This window comes from Anolis carolinensis, chromosome 4, assembly GCF_035594765.1.
Source record: "Anolis carolinensis isolate JA03-04 chromosome 4, rAnoCar3.1.pri, whole genome shotgun sequence".
In the NCBI taxonomy this organism is placed as follows: domain Eukaryota; kingdom Metazoa; phylum Chordata; class Lepidosauria; order Squamata; family Dactyloidae; genus Anolis; species Anolis carolinensis.
This window is the reverse complement of record NC_085844.1, coordinates 250,191,986-250,204,216: the sequence shown is the minus strand read 5'-3', so window position 1 is coordinate 250,204,216 and position 12,231 is coordinate 250,191,986. Positions and strand designations below refer to the sequence as shown.

Genomic DNA, 12,231 nt, shown 5'->3' with positions numbered 1-12,231 from the left:
AACCGGATTGCACTCCAGCCGAATTGCACAAGCCTAATCCCTTCCATTCTCTGCTTGGGCTGGACTTCCACTTCTGGCCCTCACTACTCTTTCCTCCTCCTCTTCCGCAGGACGAGCCGGTGGCCCTGGACAAGCGGGACGCGACCCCCGTCACCCACTCCTCCTACTCACTGCCAGCCTCCTCCTTCTCCCAAGACCCCGTCTACATCAACGGGACCCTCAACTACAGCTACCGGAGCTTCGGGGGCAGCAGCCTGCAACCCACCCCTCCACTCCAGGCGGGGAACCACAGCAACGGTAACTATTATGATGTTTATTTGGTAAGCCAAGATTATTTGGGGGCCATGGCAGGCTGGATGCACAATGTAGTCCCAACTTTTTCCAGTCGTGACCTCTTTCCACCTGAGAAATTTCTTCTCAGAACCCAGGTATGTAGGTATATAAAGTAGATGTAAAAATCAGACATGTGCTGATAATAAAACAGCATTGGCAAGGTTTGCTATAAAGGCAGGGTGAAGTACAGCCGAAGCATTTTTTGCAGAGTCCAATGAAAACGTTGCTAAAAGATTCGTGCAAATGGGGTGGCATTCGGAAAATTTCCACCGTTGCCAAATTTTTCCAGGATCCCAACATTGAGCTAAGACAGACACGGGAAACTTTGGCCATCCAGGTGTTTTGGACTTCAACTCCCACCATTCCTAACAGCCTCAGGCCCCTTCCTTTTCCCTGGATAGATCAAGTTTCCTTCTTTGCTTCCATGCTGGACTTCTTTCTCATGCAGATAAACAGCTTCGCTCTCACAGAGCCTCCTCGTACACTGAACCTTGGTATAGATCAGGGGTCCCCAAACTCTTTAAACAGGGGGCCAGTTCACGATCCTTCGGACCACTGGAGGGCTGGACTATAGTTGGCCACCAAGCAATAAATAATAATAATAATAATAATAATAATAATAATAATAATAACAATAATAATAAAAAAGAGGGTTGGCAGAGACCCTTTGGGCCATTGAGTCCAATCCCCTTCTGCCTTTGTGCACCGAAAGCACAAGCACAGCACTCCTGATGGCCACCCAGCCTCAATGTTTAATAATAATAATAATAATAATAATAATAATACAGGGTTTTGGAACACAATACTCCTGACCTCACAATTGTGTTAAAAAACGAAGTATGGACTGTCGATGTTGCAATCCCAGGTGACAGAAGGATTGAGGAGAAACAACTGGAAAAGCTGACACGATATGAGGATTTAAAGATCGAATTACAAAGACTCTGGCACAAGCCAGTCAAGGTGGTCCCAGTGGTGATGGGCACACTGGGTGCAGTGCCTAAAGACCTTGGCCTGCACTTAAACACAATCGGCGCTAACAAAATTACCATCTGCCAGCTGCAGAAGGCCATCTTACTGGGATCTGCACGCATTATTCGCCGATACATCACACAGCCCTAGACACTTGGGAAGTGTCCGACGTATGATCCAATACAACAGCCAGCAGAGTGTCTGCTGTGGACTCATCTTGTGTTTCAAATAATAATAATAATAATAATAATAATAATAATAATAATAATAATAATAATAATGGGTTTTAAGAGAAGAAGAAACCCCTTGGGTCATTTAGCCCAACCCCCTTCTGCCCTTGTGCCATGGGGGCTGGATAAATGGCTTCGATGGGCCGCATCCGGCCCCCGGGCCTTAGTTTGGGGACCCCTGGTCTAGATCAAGGGGTGAAATTTGCCCATGCCCGACCTAACCACAGTTTAAGAAGCCATGTCCTACATAAAGAGTATAATATATCACCCTGGACCCCAACAGACATAGCCCAACTGTCGGACAATTAGACATTGCCTTCCTGACTCGTGGCCACCGGGAGCCCTGGCCATCTGAACCAAGAGTCTCCTTGCTCGACTATCGAATCCGACTGGAAAGGTTGGGTTTCCTGCGTCCTGAAAGATGCCTCTTCGGGATTATGGCTTCTCATCCCTCCCTAATGCCTCTTAACCCTGAAGCAAGACCCTATCCTGGGCTCCGGCCATGAGTGTTAATCCCTTGGAGGGCGAGACGTTTCCCTCCCTCCATCTTGCAGGGCCCCCTAGAGCTCCCTTCCCTGCTTGCCAGGGATTGGGATTCCGCCTTTGACCCTTTCCCCTCTTGAAGCTCTTCCATCTGTTTGACCCTTGCTGCTCCTGCCTTTTAAGTCCCAAACAGGGACAAGACAGGGCCCAGGCAAAAACCCAGGGTCCGAGGCTTGCACCGGCTTTCCCCTGCCCACAGAAGCCACTGAACATGACCCTGTGTGGCTTCCGTTCCCTGCAATCTCGTCTCATTTCATTTGGAAAACTGTGTCCAGTTCTGGGAAGAAGACATCGACGAGCTGTAAAGTTCATAAAATGAACTAAAGTCTGGAAACATTCCTCTGAGGGACAGCAAAGGGAGCTGAGGATGTTGAGCTTGGAGAAGGCTGACAGAAAGGGACATGAGAGTCATATCTAAATAAAGTAGAGTTCCGGTTATCTGACATAAATGGGCAAGTGGAACGTCGGATAACCGGAACTTTTGGATAATAGGGAGGCCCTATTTTCCTATTTTCCAGGCCCTATTATCCCTCCCGGCAAGATGGGTTCTTGCCAAAGGGAAGAGTCTCATCCCTCTGGCCAGCACCCGCACTTTGGAGAAGCCCGGTGCGTGTTACTAGGCTTCTCCAAAGTGCAGGCACAAGCCTCGTCCCTCCGGCGAGTGCCCGGTTTAGAGAAGCCCGGTGCGTGTTACTAGGCTTCTCCAAAGTGCGGGCACGAGTCTCGTCCCACCAGCGAGTGCCCGGTTTAGGGAAGCTCGGTGCATGTTACTAGGCTTCTCCAAAGTGCGGGCACGAGCCTCGTACCTCTGGCGAGCGCCCAGTTTAGGGAAGCCTGGTGCATGTTGCTAGGCTTCTCCAAAGTGCAGGCACGAGCCTCGTCCCTCCTGTGAGTGCTCGGTTTAGGGAAGCCTGGTGCATGTTGCTAGGCTTCTCCAAAGTGCAGGCACGAGCCTCGTCCCTCCGGCGAGTGCCCGGTTTAGAGAAGCCCGGTGCGTGTTACTAGGCTTCTCCAAAGTGCGGGCACGAGTCTCGTCCCACCAGCGAGTGCCCGGTTTAGGGAAGCTCGGTGCATGTTACTAGGCTTCTCCAAAGTGCAGGCACGAGCCTCGTCCCTCCGGCGAGCGCCTGGTTTAAGGAAGCCCGGTGCATGTTGCTAGGCTTCTCCAAAGTGCAGGCACGAGCCTCGTCCCTCCTGTGAGTGCCCGGTTTAGGGAAGCCTGGTGCATGTTGCTAGGCTTCTCCAAAGTGCGGGCACGAGCCTCATCCCTCCTGCAAGCGCCTGGTTTAAGGAAGCCCGGTGCATGTTGCTAGGCTTCTCCAAAGTGTAGGCACGAGCCTCATCCCTCCGGTGAGTGCCCAGTTTAGAGAAGCCCGGTGCCTGTTGCTAGGCTTCTCCAAAGTGCAGGCACAAGCCTCGTCCCTCCAGCGAGCGCCTGGTTTAAGGAAGTCTGGGTACTGGCCAGAGGAATGAGCCTTGTCCCTCCGGTGAATGCCCGGTTTAGGGAAGCCAAGTGCGTGTTGCTAGGCAGCAATACACACCAGGCTTCCGTAAACTGGGTGCTTGCCGAAGGGAAGTCTCATCCTTCTGGCAAGCACGTCGGATAATACGGTAGGTCAGATAACCAGAGGTCAGATAACTGGAACTGTACTGTATATCTGGAAGGGTATCACATTGAGTAGGGGCAATCTTGTTTTCTGCTGCCTCAGAGATTAGGACACAATGGAGCAATGGATTCAAATTTGCAGGAAAAGAGATTCCACCTAATCCACCTAGCTGACCAAACAGGCACAAAGAAGAGATATAGTAGTCATGGGCGATTTCAATTATCCCGATATCTGCTGGAAAACAAACTCAGCCAAGAGTACAAAGTCCAACAAATTCCTCACTTGCCTTGCAGATAATTTTATGGTCCAGAAGGTAGAAGAGGCAACAAGGGGATCAGCAACTCTTGATCTAATCTTAACAAATGTGGAAGACCTGATCAATACAGTTGAAGTGGTTGGATCCTTAGGGGCAAGTGACCATGTGCTCCTGCAGTTTGCAATACAAAGGAATGCTGAAACTAAGACAAGTCAAACACGCATTCTGGACTTTAAGAGAGCTGACTTCCAAAAAATGAAGGAATTACTGAGCGGCATTCCATGGACACCGATATTAAAAAACAAGGGAGTTAAGGATGGATGGGAGTTTTTCAAAAGTGAAATACTCAAGGCGCAAATGCAAACAGTGCCAACAAAGAAGAAAAATAAGACAAGTGCAAAGAAGCCAGAATGGATGTCCAAAGAACTTCTAACTGAGCTAAAGCTCAAAAGTGACATGCACAAGAAGTGGAAAAGGGGAGAAATCACCAAAGAAGAATTCAAACGTATAGCCAACTCCTGTAGGGAAAAGGTTCGCAAGGCTAAAGCGCAAAATGAGCTCAGGCTTGCCAGGGACATAAAAAACAACAAAAAAGGTTTTTTTGCTTATGTTGGTAGAAAAAGGAAGAAAAAGGAGGCGATAGGGCCACTGCAAGGAGTAGATGGGGTGATGGTGACAGGGGATAGGGAAAAGGCAGAACTGCTTAATGCCTTCTTTGCCTCGGTCTTCTCACAAAAAGAAAGCCATCTTCAACCTCAGCAACATGGAATGGACGAAGGATTGGGGGAAATCCAACCCCAAATAGGGAAACAAGTTGTCCAGGAACACCTGGCCACTCTAAACGAATTCAAGTCCCCAGGGCCAGATCAGCTACATCCAAGAGTATTGAAGGAACTAGCGGAAGTTATTTCAGAACCACTGGCAATCATCTTCGAGAGTTCTTGGAGAACAGGAGAAGTCCCAGCAGATTGGAGGAGGGCGAATGTGGTCCCTGTCTTCAAGAAGGGAAAAAAGAACAACCCAAACAATTACCGTCCGGTCAGCCTCACATCAATACCAGGCAAGATTCTGGAAAAGATCATTAAGGAAGTGGTCTGCAAACACTTAGAAACAAATGCGGTCATTGCTAATAGTCAACACGGATTTACCAAAAACAGGTCATGCCAGACTAATCTGATCTCTTTTTTCGATAGAGTTACGAGTTGGGTCGATACAGGGAATGCCGTGGATGTAGCATATCTAGATTTCAGTAAGGCCTTCGACAAAGTCCCCCACGACCTTCTGGTAAACAAACTAGTAAAATGTGGGCTAGACAAAACTACGGTTAGGTGGATCTGTAATTGGCTAAGCGAACGAACCCAAAGGGTGCTCACCAATGCGTCGTCTTCATCATGGAAAGAAGTGACAAGTGGAGTGCCGCAGGGCTCCGTCCTGGGCCCGGTTCTGTTCAACATCTTTATTAACGACTTAGACGAAGGGTTAGAAGGCACGATCATCAAGTTTGCAGATGACACCAAACTCGGAGGGATAGCTAACACTCCAGAAGACAGGAGCAGAATTCAAAACGATCTTGACAGACTAGAGAGATGGGCCGAAACTAACAAAATGAAGTTCAACAGGGACAAATGCAAGATACTTCACTTCGGCAGAAAAAATGGAAATCAAAGATACAGAATGGGGGACGCCTGGCTTGACAGCAGTGTGTGCGAAAAAGATCTTGGAGTCCTCGTGGACAACAAGTTAAACATGAGCCTACAATGTGATGCGGCAGCTAAAAAAGCCAATGGGATTCTGGCCTGCATCAATAGGGGAATAACGTCTAGATCCAGGGAAGTCATGCTCCCCCTCTATTCTGCCTTGGTCAGACCACACCTGGAATACTGTGTCCAGTTTTGGGCACCGCAGATGAAGGGAGATGCTGACAAGCTGGAAAGCGTCCAGAGGAGGGCAACTAAAATGATTAAGGGTCTGGAGAACAAGCCCTATGAGGAGAGGCTTAAAGAGCTGGGCATGTTTAGCCTGCAGAAGAGAAGGCTGAGAGGAGACATGATAGCCATGTACAAATATGTGAGGGGAAGTCATAGGGAGGAGGGAGCAAGCTTATTTTCTGCTGCCCTGCAGACTAGGACACGGAACAATGGCTTCAAACTACAGGAAAGGAGATTCCACCTGAACATCAGGAAGAACTTCCTCACTGTGAGGGCTGTTCGGCAGTGGAACTCTCTCCCCCGGGCCGTGGTGGAGGCTCCTTCTTTGGAGGCTTTTAAGCAGAGGCTGGATGGCCATCTGTCGGGGGTGCTTTGAATGCGATTTCCTGCTTCTTAGCGGGGGGTTGGACTAGATGGCCTTTGAGGTCTCTTCCAACTCTACTATTCTATGATTCTATGATTCTATGATTCTATGAGCTGTCAGACTGTGGAATACCCTGCCTCGGAGTCCAATGGGATCTTCTTCCTTCTTCAGAGGTTTTGAAGCAAAGACTGGGTGACTGTCAGGACTTGGATTGTGTCTTCCTGTGTGGTTTAATCAGGTTGAACTTGAAGGCACCGGAGGTGTCTTCTCAACTCTTATGATTTACCAGCCATTCATTTTGCATTGGGATATGATTATTATTGACACAAAGACAGGAGTACGACACAGCAAACGAGATGTATTATTATACTGTAGTTATTATTATTATTATTATTATTATTATCAATAATAATTTCTATCCTGTGAGACCCAGCATGGATAACACTAAGAGCAACACAATATAACTCGGGGATTGGCAAACGTTGGTCCTTCGGGTGTTTTGGACTTCCAACTCCCACAATTCCTAACAGCTGGTAAGATTTTTGGGAGCTGAAATCCAAAACACCTAGACGTGCAAAGTTTGCCTATGCCTGGTATAACTGGTTCCTTCCATCTCCAAGCATTTTTCTTGCAGCAGTTGGCATAAAGGTAAAGGTTTTATCTTGACATTAAGTCTAGATGTGTCCAACTCTGGGGGTTGGTGCTCATCTCCATTTCTAAGCCGAAGATCGGCATTGTCTGTAGACACCTCCAAGGTCATGTGGCCACTGGCATGACTGCATCAAGCACTGTTACCTTCTTGCTAGAGCAGTACCTATTGATCTACTCACATTTGCATGTTTTCAAACTGCTAGGTTGGCAGAAGTTGCGACTAACAGTGGGAGCCCACCCCGCTCCCTGGATTCGAATCACTGACCTTTAACAGTTATCATACATTGTAATGATTTCCCACATTTTCTTTCTAGCTGATCATCCAGCATTCCCAACAAATAAACTTCCGGTTCCATTGTGAGTTTAATCTTAACAGTTTCTTCCTGCATCAAAGGTGTTTGAGTCCTGGTGGGAAAGCTTGAAATATTGGACTCGCACACATTTGATGCTGGAAGGAACTCTCAATGCAAAATCCTCTCCTTTCCAACATTGACTAGAGCTGCCTCTTTTGCTCTCTCTGTGTCTGCAGGCCCTACTGACCTCAGCATGAAAAGCGTCGCATCCGGCACCACCGCCAATGCCGCCACCAATGCAACCGCCACCAACACCACCAATGCCGCCCCCGCGACCCCTGCCAACAGCACGAACCGGGGGGTGACGTCCGCCCAGCTCAGCCCCACGGAGATCAGCGCGGTCCGGCAGCTGATTGCCGGCTACCGGGAGTCGGCCGCCTTCCTCCTCCGCTCCGCCGACGAACTGGAAAACCTCATCTTACAGCAGAACTGACTGCTGCCCGCCTCCCTGCGGCCCCCGGGCCGGGAGGAGACACTACTGCCTGGCGAACCCGGAAAATCTGCTCAGGACGGGACGTTCCCTTTGCCTACCGACTGCCACACCCCTGGGACGGGCACTCGCTTTTTTTACGTGTGGCGGCGGGCACCATTCCTCCTCCTCCTCCTCTTCCGTCTGCCTTTGGAGCTACACAACTGCGGCAGTGCGCAACACCAACCGGATGGAGCCAAGAGAGGCATCGTAGGACTTTGGTTGGGGTGGGAGGGGAGTCGGGGTGGGACGGAGCCTCAGGCACAGTCGGGATTTTGCTTTGTGGAGCCCAGCAACGGTAGAGCCCTTTCCAGACTCCCCGGTTCCCCATCCCGCCTTCTCCACGTCTTAGGAATTGCGTATTTATTGAGAGGCAGACCCTCTCCCCTTTCTCCCTTCCATCCCACCTTATAATTTATTTTACTCTTGTTCCTTTCCTGGGAAAAAAAATGGACCCTTGAGGTTGTACAGATTTGCCACTTTTTTGTGTCGGTCAGAGGAGGAAGAGGTTTCGTTCCAAGACTCCCACACATTCCGTCCAGCTGGTCGTCTCCTTGGGGAATCGGCGGGGCAGGGAAAAGCGGAGCTAAACCGCATTTGGGAGGGGGGAGGCAGAAAATGGGGAGGGGGCACAAAACACCTGATTTTAAACTGGTTCCTCCCGCTGCCCAGCAAATGGGACCCCCTCCCTCCAACATCACCCCAGCTCAACGTTGAGCCCCCTCCTTTCCGGGACCTCAGCCACTCTTCGCTCCAAGGACTCGCTTTGGTCACTTTAAAGGAAAAGCCACTGGGGGCCAAGAGACCAAACAGCTGCCTGGCCTTCGTCCTCCACCCTCTACCTCACTCTGGATGGCGGTGTGTCCCCAAGTCCTCCCCCCAAAACCGGCTCCTGGACCGAGAGCCCAACCTCAGGGGACCCCTTCTGTTGGCGGCCTGAGCTGCTGCTGCTTCTAGTTCTTCTTCCCCGTTTTTCGGGAGGAAGCCACACGCTCTCTTCCCCCCTTGGAAGAAGAGTCTCCGAAGGAGGCAAACCCAGTCTTTCCTGTTCTTGTTGTTTCTGCAAGGTTGTTTGCTTTGTTTGTTTGTGTTCCCCTTAAAGGGCCCTTTGCAGCCCGGCAAGGTGTCTGGAAAGAGGCCGAGCCACTTTTCCCCCCTCTCCAAACGATCCTGTGTCCTCCCTGTAATCCTTGCCATGCACTTGTTTTGCTCAGTGCAATATTGAGCCATGCTACTAAAATCAGGAACGGAGGAGAGCGGACTGCTAGAGCCAATACGCCGTGCGGCCTCCTTGGTGGTCAGCAGCGGCAACGGGAAACTCTCCAGCCGGAGTCGAGGCGGATTCTCTAAACCCCCTTCCACTACTCGCTGGCTTATTTTTGACTTCCCCGTATCCGCCCCATTAAGCACCACACTTTTCCCCAGGGAAAGGACTGCGAAAGAGCAGCATTGTTGAGATGCTTCCCTTCTTGGCAGCCTCCCATCTTCAAGGCCCCCTTTGCCTTGTTCCACCAAGCTAGCGTTCCACTTCTGCGGCCATCCCAGCCGCTTTCGTTTTGTGGAATGGGTTATCCTTCCATATCCACGCCTGTGGGGTCCGGCTGTCAGTCTTAAGCCACCGTTTACACCCAAGAACCTCTCAGGAACCAATGGTGGCCAATACTCTCATGAGGTTTCTAGCCATAGCTGCTGCCCGTAAACCTTGGCTGCTCTGCAAGAGAGCGCCTGCTGTTCTCATTCATCTATTTTGTTGTTTCTTTATTGGGAAATGACTGCAATTTCAAGGGGTCTGCTGGATCTAGCCTTCCAGCATGCATCCATCCCCTTTCCAACTTGAATTTCCCCCCTGCCTGGGGTGCAACCATGCCTGCTGTTCTTCCTTCCAAATTTGATTTCCATGTAAATATTTATGGTTGGGTAAGGGGCCAGCGAGGAACAGCCCTGTTACAATTTTTGTTTTGTTTCTAAAATCACCTTGCCACAAGCCCTTTGTGGAAAACGTAGCATTTAGAAGAGCGGCAGAGACAATCGCCGTCCTGAAAAATCCTCATCCTTTGCTAGAGACACCACCAGGAAGACATAGCCATGACATTTGGGGGGACGGGGATGGGGTGTGCCAGTGGTGAAGGGGCACCGACTATTCTGTTAAAGGCCTCTGGATCAAGTAGGAGACCACACTGAGGCTTGGCTAAGCTTGCAGGCGGCTGCTTTGAGGGTTTAAAACCCTGGCAGGACACGATAGGGGCCGGCACGGGCAAAAAGAGAGGGAAAAGTCCATGGGGCTTGCAACCCAACACTTGGCCTTTGTGGATTCCTGACAAGTCCCAGATCTGGGATCTAAATACTCCGTATCTCGGCCAAAGAAGCCATTTCTGTGGCCATTTACTGGCCCTTTTTCAACAGGGACCCTGGCCCTTTTCAACATAGCCTTGCAAACTGGTTATCTTTTCAGGTTGAACGTCTTAAAAGCAGGAATCGCATCCCACAGGTTCCCGCTTGCAATTCTGTGTTGAAAAGGTCGAAGCCTTTAATGCAAACTGGTGAAGGGGAGGAATAAAACCCTGCGCTGTGATCACTTCCCCGCCCTGCTCTTTCTCTCCCAGTGTTTTCTACCCAGCAGCAGCGCCTTGGTCCTGGAAGGGCTTTCTCTGGACTCCTGGCGGAAACAATTCCCTTCTCGTCCAGTCCGCACCCCAACCCCAGGGGCCACTTCCCCCTCCTTTGCGGGTGGCCGCTAACAGTCTGCGCCAGTTCATACTCAAGAAAATGCTGCTTTGAACTCAGAGGGTTTAAAATATTTAAAAGAAGAAGTTTTGATTTGTAAAACTTTTTTGTAAAACTTTTTACAAGGTAGCCTAGCGATTTCACCGAGATTACCAACTACAATCTGTCCGTGGTCTGATTTTTTTATATCTTTATCTATCTATCTATATATAATTTAGTGGTGCTTTTTAGAGCGTTTTGTTTGGTTGTTGTTTCAAAGAGCCGCCACGGCTCAAAAACGTTTCTTCGCCTGTATTGTACCTAAGACCAATGTGAACCTTTGTACTTTTTTGCTCCTGACTTTGGACTCAGTGAAAGTGTACCTGTTTACATGTACAGAAAACCTCCCAGTAAACCCCTCCGTTCTGTGTTCTGCAAGGAGACCTGCTTCTTTGGGCGAGGAAGGCAAAAAGCCTCGCCGGCGTTTTTATCTGCTTAGCAAAAGCCACGCGACTCCCTTATTCCAGATCCCACCCATTTCGGCACCCCAAAAAATAACATGGTGGGTGCATGCACCCAGACCCAGGGTGAAAAAAGGGGGTGTGCACACTGAGATTCCCCTTGTTTTCCTTGTGGCGAGTTCTGTTATCGGTCTCTCGGACCCAAAGAGGTCCAGTGAAGGCAAACAGGTAGGGTTTCACTCCTCAGTCAAATCACAGGATGCTCCAATTCCATGCATCCGCTCTTCTCCTTTTAGCACCACGAAGGCAGGCCATGAAGTGGGACCAAGGGGGGGAAGATGCAGGGAGAGGGGCAGTTTCAAGGGGCTTCAAAAGCCCAGCGCTTTAAACAAGACACCTGCATTTTCCTAGAGATGCGGCCCTAGACGCCGAATGGCACTGAGACCAACTTGAAAAGTAACATTTTGCTGAAATCAGTCGAATTCTCTTTTGAAGACTTTTCCTGACAGGCACCTATGCAATTTACGTGGCTCTTCTAAGCAGATGGGCACTTCCTCCTCCATGTGCTATGGAGAAAAAAAAATACTTTTTTTGTGTTCTATACAGTGGATCTTTTTTCCAAGTAAATGTGGCTTAATATTTTAAATTCTTAGAGCGTGTGTTTGTTCTACGTGATGCAACTTTAAAATTCTGTTTCTGTTTGTGAAATGAGTAGCACAGGCCAACCTCCTTTGTCCCACTCACTTTAAAAAACAAAAATGAAAAAGACCAACGAGCTGTTTAAATCAAGCGGTTCTTTTCCATCCATGGTATTACTTGCTAAATGCACTGATTTCATAAGTATGTGGAATTTTTTTTGGAGTCTGTATATCATATTATAAGACTGAATCTACTTAATAAACACTGTATAACAAACAGAATGCATCTCACCCCTTCCGGCCTGGCTGCCCGCGGCATCTCTCTGCTCCCATAGATCCAAAGCATGGCGCTGAAGGCCCATGGCTGTTCCAGAGCACTTCATGCGCCAGACCTGTGGAAAGCAGAGCAACTGAAGCAATCAAAGGCTCTGGGCACTCTCAGGAAGGTGCCACTGCCACGCTCCCAGCTCCGATGCTTTAACCACTTCTGTGAGCCGCAACACTTTAAACATTATCTTCTACACTTAGGCAAAGAAATTTAAAAATTTAATAGCACAGGTATAGGATGGGTACACCTGGCTTACCAGCACCTCTTCATGGTCTCTCGGGTTCTTGGTAGACCACAAACTGAACGTGAATTAACAGTATGATGTGGCAGCTAAAAATGCTAATATGATTCTAAGCTGCATCAATAGGAGCAAAGTCTCCAGACAGAGGGAAGTTCTA

At 49.2% G+C, this 12,231-nt stretch overlaps 1 protein-coding gene across 3 annotated transcripts in view; it reads left to right on the top strand.

The window, feature by feature from the left end:
* nol4l (nucleolar protein 4 like) overlaps nucleotides 1-11,787 on the top strand; it is a 113,966-nt gene extending 102,179 nt beyond the window's left edge. For all 3 annotated transcript variants that reach the window (XM_062979176.1, XM_062979175.1, XM_062979177.1), the window contains exons 7-8: nucleotides 111-297; nucleotides 7,411-11,787. In XM_062979176.1, the coding sequence (XP_062835246.1) occupies nucleotides 111-297; nucleotides 7,411-7,667 (444 nt within the window). In that variant the 3' untranslated portion in view covers nucleotides 7,668-11,787. The remainder of the gene's footprint in view (nucleotides 1-110; nucleotides 298-7,410) is intronic.
* The last annotated feature ends 444 nt before the right edge of the window (nucleotides 11,788-12,231 follow it).